Source organism: Halyomorpha halys, unplaced genomic scaffold (assembly GCF_000696795.3).
Source record: "Halyomorpha halys isolate HHAL.00 unplaced genomic scaffold, Hhal_1.1 Scaffold725.1, whole genome shotgun sequence".
NCBI classification, from domain to species: Eukaryota; Metazoa; Arthropoda; class Insecta; order Hemiptera; family Pentatomidae; genus Halyomorpha; species Halyomorpha halys.
Window position 1 is genome coordinate 209,713 of NW_027110211.1, and position 25,868 is coordinate 235,580.

Genomic DNA, 25,868 nt, shown 5'->3' on the forward strand with positions numbered 1-25,868 from the left:
AGGTTAATGTTCCAGAGCCTAGTGTCGCTGGCAGGCTGATTAACTCCCTGGAACACTTCCAGTAGCGCCTGCCCCAGAATGGAGTCAGCTACAGACTGGACAGGTGAATAAAACCTGTTTGATCCCTGGTTATTCCGCATTCTCTGCCGATTATATTTAATAAAGTGGAATAATAAAATAGGATTACACAAAAGGAACATATCTGATAACTTGAAAGTTCAAACCTTGAGAAGAAATAAAAGTTAATTCATTTTCCAGTGTTTAGTTGTCAGTTATTCAGGTCTTAAAGGCCAGGCGATAACTTCAAAAGTAAAAATGTTTGCCAAGTAAGTAGGTTAGAATATCTTTCTAACCTATTGGATAGATACATAATTAACATATATTTCAAGATTTGATCATAAATTTTATCATTATTAGTTTAATTACTATATATATATTATTTTTTGTGAATGCATTGGAATTGTTTTTTGAGAATAAAATTTTCGGAAGGAACTGTTTTGAAATATATCAGCTCTGTTAGTATTTTTAAGAAGAGCAAATATATAAATTTTCAGAAGAGTTTATTTTCTACTTACCTGGTCTGGAAACCTTTAAGGAAAAATTAACAATATGTTTGAGATCCTGAACATAACTGATTGCCTTCCATATAATTAAACCAGTTAATATCAACGATTATTCAATTAAAAAATAACCATTAATTTTAAAAAATACTCAATTTGTTGAATTTTGCTTTTTTACAGAACATCGACGTGCAGAAAAATACTTTCGCTCATTTACAAGTAAAGGAGGTTGTAAAATTTGATCTCAAACCTGGACCATTTTTACACTTACCTCCCCCTTTAACATTCCTCCTAATTTTAGTCGGGTTAAAATCTATTAAAATTTTAACTCAGTTATCTTAATCTATCCAGCAGGTTTTGAGGTATAGGTATGCATGAAAATTAAAATTATATACCTAGTACCATTAAAATATGATGTACATTCAGTCTCGAATTCATAAACGGTGAAATCAAACTTTCCACTTAGTCGAGGTAAATTTATGTGTAATTCTTTTCAACCGACTGGACAAAAACTTTATTTTGATTAGAGAAATTTAGTACTTAACTGTAAGTGGAATCGGTTGAGTACTTTCATTTACATATATAAGCAATACATTGTTAGAGGTAATCGTGAAAAATTTTGATTCCGACTTTACAATGGATTTTGCTCGAGTCCAAATAATCAAATCTCGTTAACTGTTAGGTCTGAGTGTATGTAAACACGTTGTACAAAACGTTACATATTTTATGCCGACGTTTCAGCAACTTTTTCGATAAAAATCTACTGAACGAAAGTGGCATTTTAACGAACACATCAACAGCGAGTTAAAAACAGTATTAGATACAAGGAAGGATTAATTTCAAATCAAATAATTGTTGTAAATGAAAGTTCTGAGATGCGCGTGCCACACCAGATTTTTTTGAATACTTGATATTTGAAAAATATTTAATTGAGTTTTCTAAGAAATACATGTTTTGAGGTTTTTTTTTGTGTGTGCGCGTGTGCTTGGGAACAGCCTACATCAAAATGAAAAGTCTTATAAAACTGAAATTGCAAATTTAAGGTGGTTATATATCCTAGATCTGACAGCAACTTTTTCGCTAAAATCGACTTACCAGAAGTGCTACTTTATAGAACCGATTTTTTTACAATTTTTCGATTTTCTCCTGGTTTTAACTATATTGATTAAACTCCGTGAATTAAAGAGCACCTATGTGTTATATAATATCAGATAGCAGTTCTTATTGTTAGAAAAAAAAATGCAATTTATAAATACAAAATATTAACGGAATTTATTTATAGCTAAAGGAGAAATAGATAAATCCGATTCGAACCAGAAATGCCGAGACCGCACGATCTATCCTGATCGCATGTCTGCTTCGTAATCTTTTGTTAAACTATTGTATTCTTGACTGCAAAAATTAGCTATAATTGAAGCTAATAACTAAAATTGCCATAGAAACGACCCTAATTCATGAATGACCCATTGATAAATAAATGTCGTATCCAAGACAATTTCAGATATTAGTTTCAGCTGTACCTAATTTTGCCCAACTCTGCTTGGCAGGAACAAATATTTGTTATTACCATCTCGAGAAACCCTAAAATAGAAACTTGTATAGCAACAGAGCAATTTTTTGTTCATAATTTTCGTCTTCACTGGTATTCATATTTTTCGAAAATCACAAAAGTAGCGATAACTTTAACACGAGCAACTTGTGTGATGTGCGCATCGCATCAAATTTTAAAAAATTTTCTGCTTAAAGTTATTATATTTATTTACTTAAGTGCATCTATCGACTCTATCTTAGATGCATGACTTTCCAGTTAACTGTTTCCTTTTCCCCAATTTTCTTGAAAGCTATTTCCTCAAATGTTATCTATTTACTTTCCTTATCTTGCAGTATTTATGATTTTATTGTTTCTTGAGTTTCACTGAGCTATGAATTCAAATATTTTATTAATACTGAATAGACAATAATATAAAGTCATGACGATTAAGTAAATATATCAAGTATTTTGAATTTTTTTTTTATTATTTGAACCTTTCTAATAAATATAGCTATGTTAAATGTAATGTAAAATCCTTACATATCTAGTATATTGATATCGTGTGTTAAATAAAAAATTGTGAAATACATAACTGAGCGTACTTAAACATGCAAGTGGTTTCTGAGCATGAATTGTTCTTAGAGTTATGCAGTTTATGTTTATTATTTATCATTAGTTATGTTTTATTTTTTTTAAGTTGTTATGTATTTTAACTAAAATAAAATAATTTGTTATTAAGTTTGGTTCTATCCGTTCGAATTTTTTTTTTAATCAACTTCATAATTATTACCTTTGTTTAATTTTTTATTCACATCTGTACAATTTGCACCTTCTGATTTGTTAGATGCACTCTTTCAATTGAGGTTCAGCTGTGTTAAGTTGGGAACCCATCGTTTGGTTGTTATTTTCTGCTTTCCGATTTTCTCCTCTGATCTAAAGATAGACTGATACAGTACTAACAGCTACTGGAATGGGTTACTGAACCTTCTCCCCCGAACTTCTATAACTCTAGAAGTTCACCGTTACATTATCATGGTTAAAAGTGAGTGTAAAATGCAGATGAAGGTTTCGATTTTTACAATTCTTTTCCCATGAATTGTAATGACATTATTACAAAAGTATTCCTGATTCTGTAAATAATTCTTTATTTATTCAAGGCAGGGGAAAACAAAGAAATCATTTATGCAGTGCCTTCATTGAGGTATTAAAAATTCTCTTGATTATGTCATGTTAATAAGTCAGTATTAATACTTATTTCCTTCAACTAGTTTTTTTTTTTATTTACTCACATATACTCCGTTTCCTGTTTCTGTGGACTAGATTTAAAATATCCTGAAAATATTTAGATAGTATATAACCAATGTTATAGTTCTTGATAATTACTTTTGGGTGCATATTTTATTAATGCCAAATAATTAATTTTTCAAGTTTAACGCATGTTTAAATATTGGTTTTACCTCTCTACTCCCGATTTAGAAAAAAAAACTTGTGTTTCGTTTTTTCGTTTCGCCAGATATTTCACCATTAAATAGCCAAAGTGTTAATATTTTCAATATGTAATGAAAAATAACAGATTTTATTGAAAATTATTATACATTCAAGAAATTATTTTTAACATTCTTCACAAATATAGCTGATACATTAAAAATTGTTTATTGTAAGTATCCATATCTGTACTAATTAAAGTTAAGAATGCACTTAAAGTGTTCGTATTTTGTTAATTTAATTAAGAAGAATTTAACGGGGAAAAATTATAATTAGGTATTCTGATTGTCCTACATATTATCGCCTCTAGGTTTATATAATCGGATGATTAGCATTTTTCAAAATTAAGTCCTTACCAAAACACCACAAAAAAACAAAACACAAATCTAGTAAAAAGAGCCAGAAGAGAAAAAATCGTAAACCGATAAAACGGTTATTTAAGTTGAGGGAGAGTTAAAAGTTAAGTTCTTTTTTAGTCTCCTGAAAAATATCTTAATTAATATTCGTTACTTGAACCTAGGGGAATGGGATGTCTACGGAAAATTAGACAATGACTGTAATACAGAAAACAAATCCTTTATAAGCATGTTAATTAGATTGATACAAATGGAAAATAAAATATATATTAAGAATTATAATTTGTTGATATAGTCCTAACCTGGTAAAGGCAGGTTTTGATTATAGTATGTATTGTGTAGATTAGAAAATTTATATTGATGCAATAAGAATATAAATATTTAAGTAAATAACTATTTTTAGAGAATTATTAAAGGAAAAAAAACTATGATACTCGATAAATATACTTATTTTTAAAGATAATAGACTTGGGAAATTAAGCTACAATAGGAAGAAAAACGTTTTATAACATTTAATAAAACAATTTTTAGGTAAATAATATGACTAAGGTGTCTCCTTGATAATAGCCTGGGGACCAGAACGTCAAAAGAAATATGTTGACAGATAAGGAACTAAAAAAATTTGTCTTTATATTTTATGTGTATAAATTTGTGTTTGTGTAAGTTACCTAATCTCAAAAAAAAAATTAATCTATAATATATTAATAAACGAATTAATTATTTTATTTTAATTATAGATACAATAGAAACAAAAATAAAAGAAAATAAAACAAGCATGACAGAAAAGGGATTGAAAACAAGAGAGGAAGTTTTTCTGACTAATGTACTTAGCAGAAGTTTTTTTAAATAGTTTGTATTCGTTTCATGTATTAAATATCTTAGTTACCTATAAATATTTATTGGCTCAGAAATTATATATTATGGAATGTTTCAGAGTTATTTCATTTTAATTGCAGGGAACCCCGCGTTCATTATAGTAATTTCCATGACAGATATTGATGTTGAATCGATTCTATGCCATTTTGCATACCTGTCAGGCCAATGTCGAAAAATCACCGCGCCTAATTACATTTAGTTTTATTTGTGTGTCAAGGCAGGGATATTCAACTAGATAGCTTGTACAAGGTTGTAACTGAGAACCTCCTTGCAGTTTTCCTGTGTTTTCTTATAAGGGAACTAATTGAGATTACAGGTCTGAGAAAAGTAAAACTATAATCATTAAGTTAATGATTAAACCAATATTATTTTAATTAGATATATTTAAACGCGTTGGTGCTTTAATCATGGCCTAGTTAAATTTATTTCGATTGAGTTTGGTTCCGAGCTTTTATCTATAGTGTTCTAGAACAGGGTTTACTCAACATCATAAAGATAATCAAGCTAATAAAATACACCGGATATAGTTTATAACGACCTCGGGTATAACGAGAGAATCGGTTATAGTGACAAATATTTCCGTACCCGTGATTTTCAGAGGCTTTCCAATTTATTTTTATTAACATATTTTGCAAGCTCAGTTATAATGAATAATTGTCAATTAAAGCAATTATGATTCATCACACTTACATGATGTTTACAGTGATTGGTTATAACAACTGGCTATATTAATGAATATATTTGATACGATATCCAGAGTAATATAATATGATCAGATCTTGTTCATCGAAGCAAGGCAAGGTATAATTTAAAATTTTAAGACCCATTGTTATAAATAAGTTAAAGTTAATTTAAAAATATTTCTCATGTTTATTTATAAGAAAAATATTTTTCTTATTTTATAAAAAACAAATAAATGAAAAATATAAATACCAGAGAGAATGAAAATAATGTACAACAAATTTTTTATTTTTCTGTTTCTATAAAAGTTCCTATTTCAGGATTTCTCGAGATGAGAATAAGATCTACCTAGATTACATCATTTTAACAAGTCATTCCTTCGGGAAAGATCGTGCAGTCTCGGTATTTATCTATCAGATTGGATTCATCTATTTTCCTGCCTTAGTTATTCATAAAATTCTTTAATATTTGGTATTTATACATTGTATATTATTGGTGACAATGTTAACTGTATTTTTGGCAAATGAACGAAATTAAAGGTACTTTTCAGGAAGACTTTTTGAAAATTTGGCATTTAAACGCTAGCCTATTAAAACCTATCCGATTAAAGACTTAATTGCTCATTGATTTTTAACTCATATAATTAATTAATAATCGATTCTATAAAATTGAACTTAAAAAAGATTGATGGTATATATCAACCTCGAATGTATATCAGTTTCCTATGACTTTTCGAATTTTAAGTAGGCTGTTCACAGACGCACACAGTGTATTATAATGGTTTTCAAAAATCCAAATAATTAATATATATGATATTAAAAACTAAATAAGAATTATATTACCTGTTAATGTTCCAGGAGATGATTATTTTTAATCAATTGGAACAATTGATTAACATTAATTTATGTAATCAATTAACATTTACGAAGTTATTTATTTTTATCGCTTAGTCGAACTTTGAAACAACTCTCTTTTATGGAAGAGGTGATTGATTATTTTCCACCAATAAATACAATATGTTTAATTAATTTGTTTTACTGTAATATGTATTTAATTTATACTTTTCAATGGTTAATTTAGTGTTGATTTATAATTGAATTATTTATATTTTATTTGAATATTTTTTTAGTTTCATCAATATTATATCGTGGAACCAAGAGTTCCCTACAGTATCCTAAGCGTATGTTACTGAAGTCGCTTGCTTAATTGGCCTTAATACTGTCTTGGCGTTCTTTAATGATCCAAGCGACAGTTGCGTATGAACCATCTGCTTCCGGAGGTCCTATACATTTTGCAAGTATTTTCAATTGTTGGTTTCTTTCCTCTTAGGACGAAATGTGGAGGATCAATAGTTTTTTGAAATTAATTAGAATTTCTCATAAATTCTTTGTTATTTTATTTTTTTTTTAAGGCATTGAAGCATCAAATGTTGAGGAATGTCTTAGTTTCAGAACTTCCTTAAACTTTATAGATATACAAAATATTTTGTAGACTTTTATCTGTAGGTTGTTCGGATTGTGTAGTTCCCAACCATTGGTCCGCGAGAGAGTCGATTAACACGGATTTATTGTTAAAACTATTTTATTAGTTATCTCTCCCGGTTTTTAAACGCTAGCTTAGAGTTTTTAACCGACAAATACTCTCTGAAAATGTCTCAAAATGCACTTCTAAGGTACCAAATTTTCATATATTTTCCGTGGGTGGAGACCTTCTTTGAGTCGAGAATGGGCCGGACTTGGTTAATTTCCTGCTCAGTGGTCCGAAGACTTCCACGGGTTCAGTCCACCACTGGTGTGCTACACTCAAAAGCAACAGAAAAGTTTCAAATCACCTTGAAATACTCGAAATTTGTTTTATCTTCTAGAACAAATCTATCAACCAAAATCAGTTGGTATAAATCTTCATAAGTACTTTCTCAATTTTATTATTATTAATTAAAGGACTTATTTCAAAATAAAGAATTTAATGTAATAATAACAAGGAATGACAAAAACGAGGGGATACGACACAGTCGACTTTCGATAGTATGAAAAATTTAATGTTTGTATGTATTATACCATTTAATTTCCGAGGAACCTGGTTTGAATCTAGCTGAGCAGAAAATTGTTTTTCTGTTAACTCTGTAGCCGTGAGTCAACCCTGTGTGTTGTGGAGCCCTCCTGAGGCCCACCCAATCTCATAAATTGGGTAAAAATCTGGCAGTCGAGAGTGATTCTGACCAAATTACTTTCTTGCACAACCGTTGGTCTAGTACTTCCTTACAAAGTACTGCATCCTTAACCCTTCATGAGTTGTAGTAATACAAATTTTAATTTTTTATATCATTTGATTACTTTTTATATTTTAAAACCAATCACATGGTATATATACGTAGTTTTAATTAAGTTCTGATTTATTTGAATTTTCCCTACCTACTTCTAGATTATTTACAATAATTTTTTACTTATTTTTAACTTTTTGTAAACTGCTCGTTGATACCGACTATTTCAACATTTACTAGAGAAACGGTCTAAACTGCCAATCCATTACAAAGGACTAATCTACACGACTATAATAAGGCCTATATGGACACACGGAATTGAGCTTTGGGGCTCCACTAAATCATCTAATTCCTCCCGAATCCAATCCTTACACTCCAAAATCCTTAATGCTTCTTACTTTGTTACAAATCAAGTCATCATCCATCAGGACCTTAATGTTCCTTAGTTAGCCGATTTAGCCAGAACCAGATACCGATCTTTCCATGATAAACTTCCCAACCCAAACCCACTTGTTTCTAATCTGGCTTCTCCTCCATTACCTAATAATCCTCCTAGGCGTCTGAAAAGGAGATGGCCTCGAGATCTCTAGAAATGTTATTGGAGTTCTATCGATGGATAGATTCTCTACATGTTTCTATCATGTCATTTTATCACTAACAGCAAATTTACTTGTTTTATATCTTTTTATTCAGTTTTAAATAACAAATAAATTTTTGAAAAATTGGTAATATGAAAATTTTTTATAGTCCCTTGTGTTTTAATTAGTTTTACCAAAAACCTCTTGTACGAAAGATTAAACCATCATCCCATACATCTTGACATTTTCCTCTTTTAACCTTTGGTTAAGTTTCGCTTACCTCCTTTGTGGTGACAAATTATGATTGAATTGACAGAAACATATTGAGCTTTGTATGTTCCTGGCCACAATGTCTTTTAAAACACTGTGACTTCTCTTCTTCTTATTTCTAATTTCATCTCGTTTCTAAATATTAAATATAAACAAGTTAAATCGCAACTGAGTAGTCAGTTGATTGGCAGTGAGAAGAAATAAAAAATTACAGATTGCTAGATTGTTTTATCCTTTATAAATAACAAATAAATAAAATTTAATTTTCGTCAAATGTTGTATGCAAAACCAGTATTTCTTTAATGATTCTCAGTGGTATCTTGGACAACTTTAAATGTGTTTGTAGTTTTGAAGACCGTAAGAAGAACAATATACGAGTATATATATAATTTACTTTTAATTATCTCCATTATTATTATTTTGTTCTTCAAAATTAAAGAGACTAGCTTTTGGAATATATTTTATCGCAAAAATCTTTCTTTGATTTCTGTACCTTCATATACTACTGTTTTAAAAGTTGATCCCTTCCTTCTGTGGCCTACGTGGTTCGGTGCCACTCTCACAGTAACTCAAGTCACCTTCAACAACAATTGGCCACTTCATTGAAATGCAACTACGGCCCCAGGTCCGTAGCGCTTGTATAAATAGTTTCATAAAGTTTTTTGATATTCTTCGCGCGTCTTCGGCTGGCCACTCTCGAAAACATCACCATTTATCTTCTGTTGCCTTTGCTCGGCTCTGCATCTCTTTTTGCATTTCTTTTAAATAATAGGGGTACGTGGATATTTGTAACGAAGTATTTTAGAACTTTTTTTCTTTTTATCTAAAAAGAGTATTTAAGATTTAATAACTTCCTTGAAAATCTATTTACAATTTAAATTCATTATTTGTATGAGTTGAAACTGTTTTCTCCCTTTGTTTTGTGAATTTTTAAAAATATTTTATATAGAAAAACCTTTTTTGTTTTTTTGGATTTAAAACATAAAGTGTGTGAATTAATTGCATGTAATTTTAAACTGATTTTCAATGTTTCGACCTCACTATTTCTTCTCCAAATAACATAAAAAAATAAAAGGAATATAAAGAAAAACTAGCTTGACAGAACGATTCTAATATATTTTTTCATGGCTATTTTAATCACGAGAAAAAAATACAAAACATTTAGTATTTAGCAGTATGCTTATGTTAAAAACATGAGAAATAGTTTACATCAAGCAATAGTTACACAAATATAATTAAATAGAATGAGAATGCATATAGTAAAAACCAGTTTTAGGGTTATTAGCCCCCTAAAATACAAAATAATCTTTAAAATGTTAAAGTTGTATTGAACCGTTGTTCTTTGGAGGGGGTAAGCTGCCAGGAAAAGTGTTACTAAAAAGGCGTGCCTTATGATGATCTCCAGAGGCGTGGCAGAGAAGTGGACAATCTTATTAACCTCCACCTAAGCCTGAGCTCCATTGGCTTATTCCCCATTTTTTGGCTTCACTTTTGTTTTTTATATGTTAATAGGCTATACCTTCCCACTATGTTATTTAGCCCCCTTTTCTAGGCGTTTCAAACGAACAGTATTAAAACAATTTTAAATTTTCAAAATGGCAATAACCATTTTTTTTTTTCTTATTTACTTTACCCTCCTATTTTATTTATACAAAATAATTTAAAACTTACCAAAACTGATTGTACGGATAATAAATCTGTGAAGACATACTTTTCAGCTCACTATAGTTTATGACATTCAGCCTCTATAATGTACAACGGGAAACTTTAGGCTACCACAGAAAATATATTTATGAAATTATTAGCCCCTCTAAAGAAAATTCTGGGCGTGTCTCTGTCAGTTAGTACCATAATTTGAGACTCATCAGTGAAAATATGTATAATATTATCTAATAGTAAACAGAAACTATAAATTGTTAAAATATTTTATCAAATAAAGTTTGTATGAATGTAGTCAATAGTGTATAAACAAAGTTAGATGTAGTGGAGTCGCGTGGTAATAATAAATCTTTTATAGTTTGCGTGCCAAGAACTTTCTATTGATTCATATTTAAAGAAAGGTAATGCAGGTAACCATCAAATCAATTACTTTTAATATTATTATTGTATTGATGGAAATAACTGGTCAATAGTTATTATTACATTGCTTCTTGATTAACTACGGTTTAACCCCCTAATTAATGATTAATTATGTTGTACCACAAAGTCCGGCATTAGGTTGTTGGATTTTTTTTTTCCTCTTTTTTAACAAAAATAGAGGTATTCATGATCTTTGGTTTAACATGTTAGAGCGTGTTAAATGGACAAACTCATGTTAAATCGAAAAAAATTGCCTTCTTTTACCGTGTTAAAACGAAATAACATTTAACATGGCTGAGAGTTTGTTACCAGGTCTGTTAAATGGAAAATGACGTCACACAATAGACCAGTTGAGATCGCCGCCATTTATGTTGTTGTGACAGCTCAGTTCTTTCGTGTGTTTGTGGTATTCATATCCCTGTTATTAAACCAGAATGGATATTTTTAATGATACATTTGAGAAAAAAAAACAGTAAAAAAAAACAATGTAATTTCATTCTACTTTCTGAAGATTTGTAAACGCTCGCCAGATAAAAATCTCACTATATGAACCATGTAATTATTCTTAGGAGACATATGTCCCAGAATAAAGTTATTTTTTCATTTCATTTCATAAGCTAAACTTTCACACAAATTCCCCTTTCACTCACTCTAGGCATGTTGTAATTAATTACTTAAATCAAAACTGAAGTAAACAATAACATGAGGGTCTGGAAGGAAGGTTATAAACATAAAGGCTTATACAACAAGTTGCTGAGAAAATCCGCTTGGGGCTCTTATGCATTTAACGTTTAACATGACTTCAAATAGGGCTGCTCACAATCTTATAGTTATAACATTTAACATGGTAAAACATTTAACATTTAATACAACATCATGAATACCCCTAACGTATAGTAGATACCTAGGATATTTTTACATGCTAACATAAGCAAGTTAATTAACGTAGGATTAAGGCAGTTATTAGTGCATTTCTAGCATTTATAGCTTTAAGAGGATTAAAAAACGCTGTCAGTAAATAATTTGCTTATTGATCCCTTCACCGTAACCAATTGCTTATTACGGAAAGCATATTAATAGTGAAATAGAAGGGGAGGAATAGGTACCCCCATATTCTTCTTCTCTTATTGGCACATCTTGTTCTTGGAGCTGCCCTTGACCTGCTCAACAGCCACCGACCATCTCTCTATCTTCTGTAAGGGTAACAGGGATCCTCAGTTGTCGCAGATCCTGCCCCACAGCATTCCTCCATCGGCCCGTCGGGCTACCACGTCGGCGCACACCATCCGAAACGTTTATGTACAATTTATGTGCCACTCTTCCGCGCTCCTCCTTATCACATGGGATGAATCTAAATATCTAATAAATAAGTATAAATAAATCTAAACAATTTACCGTATAATTTCAAGTATAAAGAAGATGGTCAGGGTTGTGGTCAAAAAAACAAAATAAAAATAGTTAGCAAGTGAGAGAAATAAATTTATTCATCTATGCTGCCCAAATACATCACAGAGCATACTAATCAATCCGTAATCGGACATATATAAATTATATATAATTACATGGTATAATAAAATAGATAGAAAACAAGTTTTTCCTTTTATAATCAATTTCAGTCTATACACCAAATAAAATATTTTAATTCATTCCTTTTTTTCTTTCCCTTTTCTGTTTCTTCAATTTCACCATTTCACAATTTTTAATTCACCCGATCAACAAATTCACTCTCCCGAATTCACCCTTCTAGATCCTCTCCAGTGACCCGCTAAACAAATTCACTATTAGACGGCAATGTGAGATCAGACCATTAATGATAGTCACAGCAGTAGATTGGTTTACCAACAGACAAATAAGTACATTTTACGAGAACAAGACTAATACATAGATTCAAAGGAAAATATGATAAAAAGCCAGTTACAAGAAACACTTGAATGGATAAATAGTTTTAAAAAAATAAATAATAGTACTAATAAAATAAAATAATTTAATGAATAAATAAGTTGAAACACATAAATCGACAGGTCCCTATATTAAAATAAATAAATAAAACAATGAATAATTATTTGCCGACGTTTCGCCCCACTTTGTAGTGTCAGGGCCGTTTAAGATGATAGCTTTAAAGACTTTTGAAAAGCTATCATCTTGAACAGCTTTGATGAAGCCCTACAAAGTGGGTCGAAACGTCGGAGAATAAATAGTTGTCAACCGTTTTTGTTCTTTTTGCTCGCAACCCTGAACATCTTCACTCTAAATCTTCATAGTTTTACTCTATATTGTCTTATGTTTTAATTGATTGTATTATAAGGACTCAAGCTTTGATATTGACTACAAAATCTATCACCGATCCAAGTCAATCTAAACCCGAATGGCATATCCTACACTTTGGTACCAACAACGCATTTGACCAATCACACTTTGCGTTGGGTTGTAAATCAGACGAGACAAAGGTACTGTTGAATCGGTCGGGTCACGAGAGAAGCTAGCGTGCGCCCGAGTGCTGGCGCCTCTGTGCCGTGCATACCTTGCGTGCCGCCTGCCTACTGTATGGCTACTTCAGGTATAACTTGCCTAGATTATTCCACCTTGCAAGTCGGTAATTAACCGTTGTTGGGTCTATATTAATCGATATTACCCGTTATACATGTACCGTGTTCTTTGTTGCGTACGGAAAACCGTTGAGTCATTGATTTGATATATGTTAATACTGAGAATGCTCGTTCAAAGCAATTGGACCTATGAAACCTCTAGGGGGAACAACAACTAAGAAAAAATACTGTAAAATTTAAAAAGTGTGACACAAAGCCTTCTTTTATTGATTTATTGATTTTATGTAAATATTATATAATTTTATGTACTTATTATTTTATATTTTAAAATATGTACTTTTTTGTTTCAGCTCCGGTCGGCCGGTAGAGTGCAAGTATGAATGAGTTGGACAGTTTAAGACAAGAAGCCGAAACATTAAAAAATGCAATACGAGTAAGTGGTAGTGTTTAATATAGTTTTATTTTACCCTATTTAATTATGAAACATTTACATTTGGGCAGTTTTTTATCAGAAGTCAATATATCGACTTTTGGAAAGTTATCAAAGTCATCACACGTATCATAATTTAAAAAATGTCAGTTTTAGTTTAATGTTTCTACATGTTAATTCTTGATATTTTCATTGTAGGATTCAAGGTACATGCTCCTTATTTTGTTTTTGAGGATTTATTATTTTTCTGAATAACCTACTTCCTTTAGATTACCAATCTGCAACTGAATAATATTAAAAACTATTGCTAACGTTTTTATTTAACTATTTATTTAATCATCCCTAATCATCCTGATACCTAATGTTCTTTACTGATTAGTCCATTTTGGGTTACAGCATAATTTTCTCGATTTTATATTTCTACTAATTCGATATATAAATGTATATATTTTGTTTGTTTTTATATTATTATATATAAGGTATGTACTAAGTCTTATTTGTACTAGAAGCATTCGACACCGGATTCCCATATCATTTGGAAACTACGGAACGATCATTTACGAATAAATTTAACAAATTTGTTTTATTTACTTTTTTTTTTAATATCAATTGTTGCTAATATATTTGAGTATTGATAATAATGATGTTAGGAATGTCTTCGAGACTGAATGTCAGTCTGTTTGGGTAACATCACCATCGCTGTTGATTGGCTTATATATAATAATAAAAAACTTTCTATTGATTACACTCACTTTTATTGCTAATGTTTTTGTTGCGACTATGTATCAAATGAGTCCATTGTTCACATCCGATGAATCTTATCACAATAATTTTCTTACTATTTTAGTTAAAATTGAATTAATGTAGATTTTGCGTTTTTGTAATGATAAAATTTAGCTGGACTCCGATTTTTCACATTAAAATAAAATTTGGTTCAAAAATATGTAAGGATTCATACATATGGCCGGTTGGTCTCTCTCGCCAGCGAAGGAATGTCTGACTCATTTCTCTGAGTTCTTAAAACCCTTCCCCTCTGTTCTTCTAGGAACTGTCTTCGAAAACGGAAATTCTTGTGGAAGATATGAACAGTCTACTGTCTGGCTAAATTAAGCCTGATCCACAACTGTATCAAACCTTTAGTCTAACAACTTTTCAAATAGTATGAAATGTTTGTTAATTTAGAAATTTGGAAATGCTAATTTACCAATGACGCGTCTACACACATTGCAAGCCATTTGAGTAACATAGCAAAATATTTTTGAACATTAATTTATAACTAGAATTCGCGAACTTGCTTGTTGTATCCTTGTCAGGGTACATCATAGTATTTCCTATTTCTGTAAGAAAATAAACTTCCTGGTACTTTTTTAGTGCTGTTAAAGAGCGTTACAAAAATCCAGTAAACCACAAATGGTAAGAAATCGCGTTATGAATCAATGCTAATTTCAACATAAACTCTTATCTGACAAAAATTTAAAAATCCATTGTTTAGATAAAAATGAGGAACCCGTTGATTAGGCAATAGTTTCATCTTATGATTTCCTGCAAATATTCGTCAATGGCAACCGTAAATATTTTTGATGTGTGAAAAAAACCCGCAGGGGTACCTCCCAATTCCGGCTTCAACTTTTATTTTTGTGACTGTTCCACGAAATTAAAAATTGACGCCCCCCCCCCCCAACTTGGTGTTAGAATAGGGTGGTACCCTGTAGATGGAGAGAGGGGGTCTTCAAAGTTCTGGAACTTTTATTGTGCTGTAAAAAAAAAAAAAAGTACAAATTACAAATAAACCTGTTAATAATCTCTGTATGTGTTTTAAATTAACCTTACATGTAAAAAACCATTATTTAAGTGTAAATGAACAAGTACCTTTGGTTAGGCAGTTGTTTCGTTACGTGTGAAGATTGCATGCAAATATTCGTCAAAGGTAATTGTATATCCTTTTAATGTGTGAAAGAAAACCACTCGGGTAATGCGAACTCGAATGCCAACGCAAATATTGGCCTGTACTTTCACCAATACAAAAACATTCAGAAATACATCATTCCATACAGATCATCCCATACTGGGGTGAAACCGGAATGAAAAATATATTTTTTCTTATTTTATACAAATCTTCGGAAAATTCTTGTATTATCATTTTAAAAAACAAAGTTTGTATTATCTTTTTCTACTATCACTTTTTTGTATTTGAGAATTTTTAGTGTCACTTTACTTTTTTTATTGTTGAATAGTGAAAACATTTACATGCAATTTATACGGATAGAATTACATTATAGTATTAGTATAGTAATATTTAGGTATTCCGTCGTTTGATTTGTTACGCGGCTATCTTTTTAAGAGCAATGATAGAAATTAGTTTTTTATTTGTTTGGGAATAATAGACACGTCTATACAGCTGTCATTTAGTCAATCTCTAGCCATTAATGTTTGATAGATATTAATTGGCTGCTTACTAGTATAATGTTTGTCTTAATTGCATTTGTAGTTTAATTACTTCGGAACGTGATATTTGAATTATATAGCAGTAATTTGTATTATATTAGCGGTTTGTGAGCTTATCTGTCATTAGTTTAAGTAACATTTTCAGCACAGTGATTTTAAAAATATATGGGGAAGGGGGTTTGTTAGGGTTATTATAAAATGTTAACATTCACATAAAACTCGTACATAAGGGAATAGCCCATTCAGCTGTTCTTAACATAAATACAACCAAAAACACTAATCTGAGCGAATTATTTTGCTTTGTTGAAAGTCGCGATGTACAAAGAAAAAAAATCGTTAATTCCATTTTAGAGAGATTTTCTGTTATAAATTCAGTTTTATTATTTTCGGTCGAATGAGGTTTTATTATTTATTACCTGTACTATTTATCGACTTATTTTTTATTTTATGACCATGGGAAATGGTAATTTCCCATGGTCATAAAATCTACCGATGGGTTGGATACTAGAAATTTTCATCCGGATGCATTTCATTACAAGCGTTAAAATCACTTAACTCCATTGTCTCCTAATATTTGCCTTCATTTTTCCCGGGCCGATTCATTATTATTATTTTTCACTTCAGTAACCTGTCAGTTTATAAATTTAATATCTACTCAAATCATTGTTGCACAGAAATCGATGAGTTCGTTGCCAATTTTGAAATTAACTTACCTCCAACCTTCGCGTTCTGCCAAGGTCAAGGATATATTTGTTTATTTTCTGGCCACTTAAAGTAAAGCTTTCTCTCTAATCCCTTAGCAATCGAATGACTTACATTATGCTATGATCAGTTGGGCAACCATTTTTATTTCTCTAAAATGTTAATCAGATGAAGATGCGGACCATCCAGTTAATTAAAAGAGAAATAGAGATTGCCTGTTTTAGGAAAGGTGACCTTTTAAACGAACAACTATTAAGTGAGTCGGGAAGGAATTGTAAACCTTGTAGTCCAAGAGACAAAAAGGAAAAACAGATTAAAAAAAAAGTCATTTCACCCCAATTTTTAAAGAATTAAATAAAACCTAATATAGGTAAGAGTCATAATTAATGACTCTGCCAACCATGATTAAAGAGTATATAAAAAACCGACTGTTCCCGAAGTTTATTTCTTCTTTCAAGTAAAGAAACATTTGCACGCTATTTTATGTTAAAAAATAACTCCTCAATTAAGAGCTAATAAAAATATGTCGTAGAAGTTCTAGTTTCCAGCTCCAATAAATTCGCAAAATATCGATTTTTGGAATTTATTGGAATATTGGATTTTTATAACAGTCAAATCATTGAACAAAATCACTTAGTATAATTTACATTACTCAATAGACAAATGGGACATAAATAGGGAGGTAACCAAACAGAACACTGAACATCGGATAAGATCCAAAGAGGTAGTAATAACTATAGAGCAATGTTTGTGCTAAAGAGAGAAGAAGAATGGACCTTTGTATTAAAAAATTAAAAGTTTGACTAATTATGAGGTAAATATAATTATATGAATTATAAATACATATATGAGGAGAAGATGGTTGGGGGTGCGGTCAATGAAACACAAATAAGTATGACTAACTTATTTTAATGTGCCGACGTTTCGGCTAGAGTTTCTAGCCTTCTTCAGGGCTGCTTGTTAAAAAGTTGAGCGCCTAATCGCCATTAGGCGCTCAACTTTTCAACAAGCAGCCCTGAAGAAGGCTAGAAACTCTAGCCGAAACGTCGGCACATTAAAATAAGTTAGTCATACTTATTTGTGTTTCATTGACCGCACCCCCAACCATCTTCTCCTCATTTATCATCCACGGTCAACTATCTCATAATTATAAATACATATAGATAAGGATTGTTGTTTTAGTGAATTATTATTTATAGGTTTATTAAAGAACATGAATATGAGAATTTAGAACAAAATATATTCAAATGGAAGTTTTTTTTACCAAAAAAAAATATTTAAATTGATTTTTGGATATTTGGAAAGTCTGGAAATTTTTTGAAAAACTGCTTATCGGGAATTATACGACTCGTAGACTATTTTTATCTATTTTTCAACTGTATTTACAATCTATCTCTCCTTCCACCTTCAGAGGGTAGTCACTTGTAAAAGTAAGCTTGTCATTCGATCTTTACCAAAAGATCGAAGATTGTTTTTATTGCTTACTTAATCGTAAAAGTATTAAAAAAATATATATATGGAGAGAAGATGGTTGGGGATGTGGTCAGAAAATAACAAGTTTTTTAAAAAAACTTCTTTAATAATGCATATGTTTCGGCCAGAGTATCCATCCTTCATTAGGGCTAGTTGTAGAGATCGAAAATCTGAGTGGGAATCCGTCTTTAAAATGTTGGCATTATTAAATTATTTGTTTTTAACCTATTTTATGTTATTCTCTGACCGCACTCCTAACCATCTTCTCTTCCTGTATATTATACACGCTCAACTATCTTCTCATTATTAAAATAATTTTTAATTTTTGTGGTGAGTGGATCGTTTTGATCTGATCACTGAGAAGTGTTTTGTTCTCCACCTGCTATAAGATCCTTTACGCCAGGATTCATTAGTGTTGTTCCCTCTCTACTTAGCTTTTCTTCTCTCATCCTTTAAATTCGGTATCCCCTACAAAAGGTGGATGGTATAATAAGAGAACAAGTGCATATAATTACCGCTAGATGAGTGGTCTATTGAAGTTTTGGAACGGGGAGCCGGCGGCCTGGCAGGTGGTCTATAAATAGCAGGTCGCCCCAGATCAATATCACAGCACGCCGCATTCTGTCACCTGTCCCGTCTTATCTTTTATTTATCTTATTTACCCAATTCTCCCTTACTATGTACTACTACGGACGTTTTTGAATGATACGGTAATATCTTCATATTTTTTTACTTTTTAGGATCCTTGAAGTGAATCCAAAAGTACCCCAAAGTGTTGTGTATTGTTACTATGAATGGAGGTAATGTTACAAATTAAACCGCTATGTATAACGAATAACGAATCGAAACTAATTTATTAAAGAATGCGTGGCTCTTTACTCATCGTCTTAAATCTTTAAGGCCCTAATTTATACTTAACAAATTGCAATCCTCAACCGATTTCTATCTTGCTTTATAGCCGTTTGCTTGAAATGGTTATAATCCGAAGGAGTTGCCTGCATACCATTAGGAGGCTCAATAGCTATCATAAATCAAGGAATCAACTAGTGACTTTAGATAGGCTCTAGTCACGTCTGTCTTTGGTCTTCCCATGGGTTAGGGCTTTCAGCCCTGGACTTAAATTTTCTGTTGTTTTTTTTTTAAGTATTTATGTATCTGCAACTATCTCTCGTCGAGTAAAACTGCGTAATCTCACCATGCATTACCTTAACATATTAACCACATTATAATATTCTCATGATTGCAATATTTACTCACTGCGCAACAGACGGGTGAAACCTTATTCAATTGTCTTGTGCCAGGATTCCATTATGGAGGTACGCCTAATGGAGAGTGTTATTCTTCGATCATCCACAACATTGTCTGGGCTCCCTCCTGGAACTAGACCTGGATCCTAGTTCTGCAGGTTTTCCATAATATCTTTGCCACCCTCTCTATGCATCCATAGTATACCCTCCTAACCGTTTTTTTTTATTCTGATGAAAATTAGATCGACGGAGGACGGTGTATCTGTAATCAGTTTCATGGGTCTAGGGAATTCCAATATACTAAAAGTTAACGTGGTAGGTGTTGAGATGCCAATACGCTCCTTTTTATCCCATTTATATATAATTATTTAAAATAAAGTGTTGTAGGGTCTGTTCTAGGTATGGGAGGAATGGGAGGAAAATTTCAGCCCAGAAGCTATGTTATTGAAATATACAACTAGAAGACCAGAGAGCCAGTATTTTATTTCGTTTTTGTCTGTTAATGGAATGTGACTCAAGATAGAAGAATTGAGGGAGAGTGGAATAGCTGAAGTTATCTTTAACTGTTGTTGTTTGTCTTCGATGGAATGCAGGATGAGGAATGAATGGTGGTAAAGGTGTTCGGTAAATTCTTTATTCTTATTCTCGGACAGCGTAGTCCAGAAGGCATTATTTTGTCAGAAATTTATAATATGGATGGATTTTATCCACGTTTTTATATTTCACAGAAAACCATCTCGGGATATAACCGTTTCCGTTATTTTAACTTTGTTGATTGGCATTCGATTTCCATGAGGGTTTATGATTATGGATTTTTTTAGGACTCTTTTGTAGATATATATAAAAAAATTGACTTTCTGGTTAGAATTAGTAGGTTTGAGGAAAGCATAAATTACTTTACAGTAGAGTTTCATAAACCGAATTAATGTGGAACGCAATTAACCTCGGATTAGTAAATAATCCAGATAAAAATTAATAGAGGAGATAAATGGAATACGAAAATAGAATCAAATTACGCAACAATATCATTGTAATATCTCATTGAATAGAAGACTACCACAAATGTATTACATATTACATTTATATACCTATAATCAAAGATTTTTTTGTCCCATATTAAAAAGCCCCGTTACAGATGTAAATAATGTAATAATTTTCTAATTTTTATTTTATTTTCGATTTAGGCTTAGGTGATGCCGAAACTCGGTTGATCGAGACGCCTTTATTTAATATCGGCGATTTTAATTATATTTTAATTTTCAAAGCTAGTGTCTAGATTTATGTTTAATTAATTAATTTAAAGTGAGATATTGAATTATTTGATAAAATAAATAGCTAAATACCTGGTCTATTGATTATTTATTTTTGGCCAAGACTCTCTTTATTAGAGTCCTTAACTGCAATTTTGTATTTAGTAGTTATATATAAAAAAAAAAAAAAAATCGTTTGTTTCAGAATAGATATTTGTATATTATTATTACACTGTAAGAATAAATTTCCGTGATATTTTTCCTAATGAGCCTTTCAGTTTTCAGATAGGCTAACTCTAATTTCCATATTTTTAATAGTAATCTCTTTGAAAAATGTTGAAATTTTTAGTTTTTCAAAAGTATGGCAGAAATATAATAGTTTCGTAGACTTTTTCTGCTTTTAACCATTTATTCAGTGCTGTATATTTTATATGGGAGCGCGGTGGCTACGGAGTAAAGCGCGTGGCTACTAACTCTAAGGACCCTAGCTCGAATCCGGCTGGGCAAAAAATTGTTTTCTGTTACACTGTACCCGTGAGTCAACTCCTGGGGGTTCACCCAGCCTCTTAAATTGGGTACCCTTAATTGGGTAAAAATCTGGCGGTCGAGCGTGATTCTGACCAAATCACCTCCTTGTACAACCGTTGGTCTAGTAACAGTACTTCTTTACCGAGTACTAAGCCCCTGACCCTTCATGGATTGTAGCTATATTGTTATAGAATCAATATTAAAATTCTAAGAATGGAATTAGTCATTCTGTCAACTGGAAAGTTCATTTATAGGTTAAGTAAAATTTAAAAAAAAGATCTGGAAAGATATATCATGTATCCTCGAGTTTAACTCGTGTTAAAATAGACATTATTTACGCATCTTTGGTCATTAACTGTTACCTATTACGACTTTATAGATAAAATATTATTTTTTTCTTAAACCATTGGTTTTCTAACGGTTTATTATACGTATATATTATAACTCTTATTTCCGGAATTTTTTTGTTAACCTGGAAAGTTAATCATAAAATCTTTACCCATCTTTTATTACTAGTAAAAATTTGTGATGGTTAATGATTTCAAGTACAAAACGAACGGCACCTGAGAGGAAGATTTTTCAAAAAAGATGGGTCGATGAGCATTAAACATATATAATATTAAAGAACAGATTTTGAATAAACTCCGCTACTCTTAATTTTGTTCAAAATCGCCTGACCCGTTTTTAAGAATATTCCAAAATAGTGTATAATCGATTATATGAATTGGCACTAGGTTGGTCAATTTCAATCTATCCTTAATATGTAATTTCAATTTTTGAGTTAAGCTGCTTACTCAACCACAGACCATTTAACTCACTCACGTTTTCCATTGAAAACTAAATTTCTCACGATGGCCCGCTTACTATATAGTTCGTATATAGGTTAATGAAAGTAAAAAAAATCGTGATATAGTTCGAACCTATGAAATATATGCTTCAATTTTTCTTTATGGCTGTAAAAAAGATATTTCCTGATAAGTTTTGTTTATCTGAGTGTATGAGAGTTATAATACCTTACCGTATCTGAATGTATGAGAGTTGTAATATCTTACTATATCTTAGTGTATGAGAGTTGTATTATCTTACCGTATTTCAATTATTTTCGCTTTGGCTTTGCCCATTTGGCATTCAATATTCATTCACCTGTCTGCTGCATAATGGAACTATTAATATGCCCCACAAGCCAAAGACTACCGGACCACCTTTGGTTTGTCAGGTCGTGAGGTTCGTCTTCCTTTGTTGTAAGAACGGTCTGGTGACGTCTGACTTTATATACAAGTGAATTCTTTATACTATAAATAACGTATTATATTTGTATATATATTCCTTTTCTAATTATATATGCATTTAATTTTCACAAAATGTTCTTTCTGTTTAAGTGCAGTTGGCTTTCTTTGGATTTTCATACTTATTCTATTATGCAATATAGCGCTAGAATTTAAAAACCTACATAAATTATTTTAAACTATCCCTACTACCTTCTTTGACCGATTTGCACCGATCACAAATTTACGGATTTTTTAATTTTAAAAATAAAAACTTATGTACAATAAACTAATAAGTCATTATATAAACGTTTTCACCACAAACTTAATATTTACAAAAAAACCTAATTCAAGGAATATCAACACGGGACTTACCTGACGAGACTGTGTTTACGAAGGAGCTGGAATAGGGATCTCCTAAATTTTCAAATTTCTGTTTTAGCAATATTATTTTAATTTTAACTACATGTATGAATAATATTTTATTTTTCATATCTAATATCCACTGGTTGTAATTCTTACAGTTAGTTTTAAATCAAATTAAATACTTAAAAACTATTCCACGTTTGGTTGATTTTTTTTTTTTTAATATTTTATAAAAAGAGAAAGGATTAAAAAAGAACGCGTTGCTTTCTTTAACTAGTTTAAAACTGAAAATTTGAGGCATAGAAATATTAACTTAATGACTTTAAACTGTTTTTATGTTCACTGTGTTATTCATGAAGAGTAGTTATGTATCTTATTCACGTAACCTTCGGATCGAAGATGTAAAATTTCTTCCTAAACCCAGTACTTTTTTTTTTTTTTTTTTTTTTTTTTTTTTTTTTTTTTTTTTTTTTTTTTTTTTTTTTACTTTTCAACTTGTATTGTTCGTTCATTAGGTGAAAAAAATATGGGTCGGACAGCGTATTATGTGCACTTTTGCATGCAAACACATTTATTTTAGGTAAGTCTGGTTAATCTACAAGTTACCTACCAACTGCATCCTGAATAGTCACTAAATAGTGATCAATTCTCCGAAATCAAGAATCCGAATTAGAGTTGAGTATGCCCTAGTGATATTCTATTAATTTTAACTCTGATAACCATACAACTTTTTTAATATATGTATAATGTAATAGTAGAAGAAATACTTTGAGTTTATAATAATAGTGGTCTCAATCCATGGGAACCTTAACTTTGGAAAATTCTTTTTTTTTTTTTTTTTACCCTAACATATTTCAGTACACATATATAAACTATTTTGTGTTATGAACGCAAATCAGCATTACTTTTATAAAGCAACTAAACAAATTTATGTATTTTTATTATCCACTACCAAGAAGGAAGGGTTTAATTTCGGAATTTAGAAATTTTACGTACCTATTTTATTATAGATAATTTTTACTTACATTTACATGTATATGAAATGTATAGTATGGGAAATTATTTGGATCTTGAAAAATTTTGAATTCGAGTTTTCTACGGATTAAAATTGACCGAAAATGCAACTTTATAGAAAAGGTTTTTGCATTTTTTTAGATTTTCTAAAAAAAAAAAAAAAACTGTTCTTACCGATTTGATTCAACTCGATATATCAATGTAAGATTAGGTTGTCTTTAATATCAGATATGTTTTCACTGAAATAGTCTGATTGGCTCCAATGGGGATTTTTTTTTTTAATCTTCCTCATTAAGTATTTGTATTTTTATTTGTTTGAAATAATTAACGATCTCACATTGTTAGCACCAAATAAAAAACGGATGAATACAACAAACAATGGAAGGATTTGATAATTAATCTCGGTAGGAGGAAAAAAATTTCTTCTTGGTTGAAAATACATTTCCGGGACTAAGATTAGGTATATTAGATATCGTTGTAAAGCGAATGATTTCAGAAAAAAATTATATATAATCATATTATAATCTATAATTTATTATAGCTGTTCTAATATGAGATAGGCTTTGGGGACGAATGCTCCAATACTGTTTCTTCTGATAAATGACTGCGTCATCATAGTTATTTGATATTTAGTTTTATAATTTCGCTAACTTTACATCTAAGATATTCAGTTGACAGGACAACTCCATAATATCATTCTCAGTGTTTTCAATATTGATTCTGTAACAATTTAGCATTTAGTAGAATGCAAATTTTATTAAACTGTTATATTTTTTAAACATTTCTGGCATACTTTTGCAAAGAAAAGTGTTAAGGTTTTGCGATGAAAAATAATGTTTAAAATACTTTTATGAAAACTGTCAAGATTGGAGTTATTCGAATTGTCGAATGAAAAGCTCATTTGAAAAATTAATACCATAGTGAATTGTCTCAATGACTAATACAGAAATATCAGTTCTAAAACTAACGAAAAATAATTTCAACTCTAAGTACAGTAGTACGCACAGCACCTTTTTTTTTTTTTTTCAAATAATCTTTAACATTACATTAGATTTAAAGAAATATTTTAAATATAACCAACATACTTTTGAAAATAAAATATAATATTAATAATAATATATTTTATGGAAATTTTATTAATTTTTTTTGTCTTAAAGCTAATTTTAGTCTTATTTTATAACAAAGAGGTAGCACTTTTTTAAATTTAAACTAGATTATGATTCTATTTTTAGTACTCAGAAACTGTCTGGGAGATAAAAAAAATTTCCTTTATCGTTCCCATTTTCTGGAATATAAAAGTTTAATGCGGTGCATAAAAAAGATCCTGACGGTGGAATTTCTAATCGACCATCTTCCCTAGTACGAAGTGCGATGACGTCACCGGCTGCCTTGTATTCTCTATGACGCCATCGTATCCGCTTCGACGATCCTGATCGCTTCGTTCATTAACTCAGAGATCAATGGATTTGTTTTTCTTTCATTTTTTTTTTTTTAATTCAGAAATTAAGGAGTATATTTTATGAAATCTAATTTAAATATGACTACTACGATACTTTATCTCGATGAAGCTATTATTTAACTCGGATAGGTTTTGCCTTCAGCATTTTTCTAATTTTGGGAAACAAACGTCTAAATGTTTCTATTATTTCATCTGTTTTTTTGTTTTTTTTTTACATACTTCAGATTTCGTGCTAACAGCCTTGGTGAAGGCTAGAAATTCTGACCGAAACGTTGGCACGATTACATAAGTTATTTCAACCTGTTTGTGTTATATTTTGACCGCACCCCAACCATCTTTTCCTCATATAATTCATCCACGGTCAACTATCTCTCATGTTTCTTTTATACTTGTGTCTACCTTGCGTCAACCCTTTGATGTTTTTATATAAGAAGATGGTCAGGGTTGCGGTCAAAAGAGAAACAAAA

The 25,868-nt window shown here is 30.8% G+C and overlaps 1 protein-coding gene across 2 annotated transcripts in view; it reads left to right on the forward strand.

Moving 5' to 3' along the window:
• The window catches only part of Gbeta13F (guanine nucleotide-binding protein subunit beta-1), a 117,064-nt gene that overhangs the window by 46,287 nt on the left and 44,909 nt on the right, over window positions 1–25,868 (forward strand). For both annotated transcript variants that reach the window (XM_014428516.3, XM_014428517.2), the window contains exon 2: window positions 13,573–13,655. In XM_014428516.3, coding sequence (XP_014284002.1) covers window positions 13,599–13,655 — 57 coding nt within the window. In that variant the 5' untranslated portion in view covers window positions 13,573–13,598. The remainder of the gene's footprint in view (window positions 1–13,572; window positions 13,656–25,868) is intronic.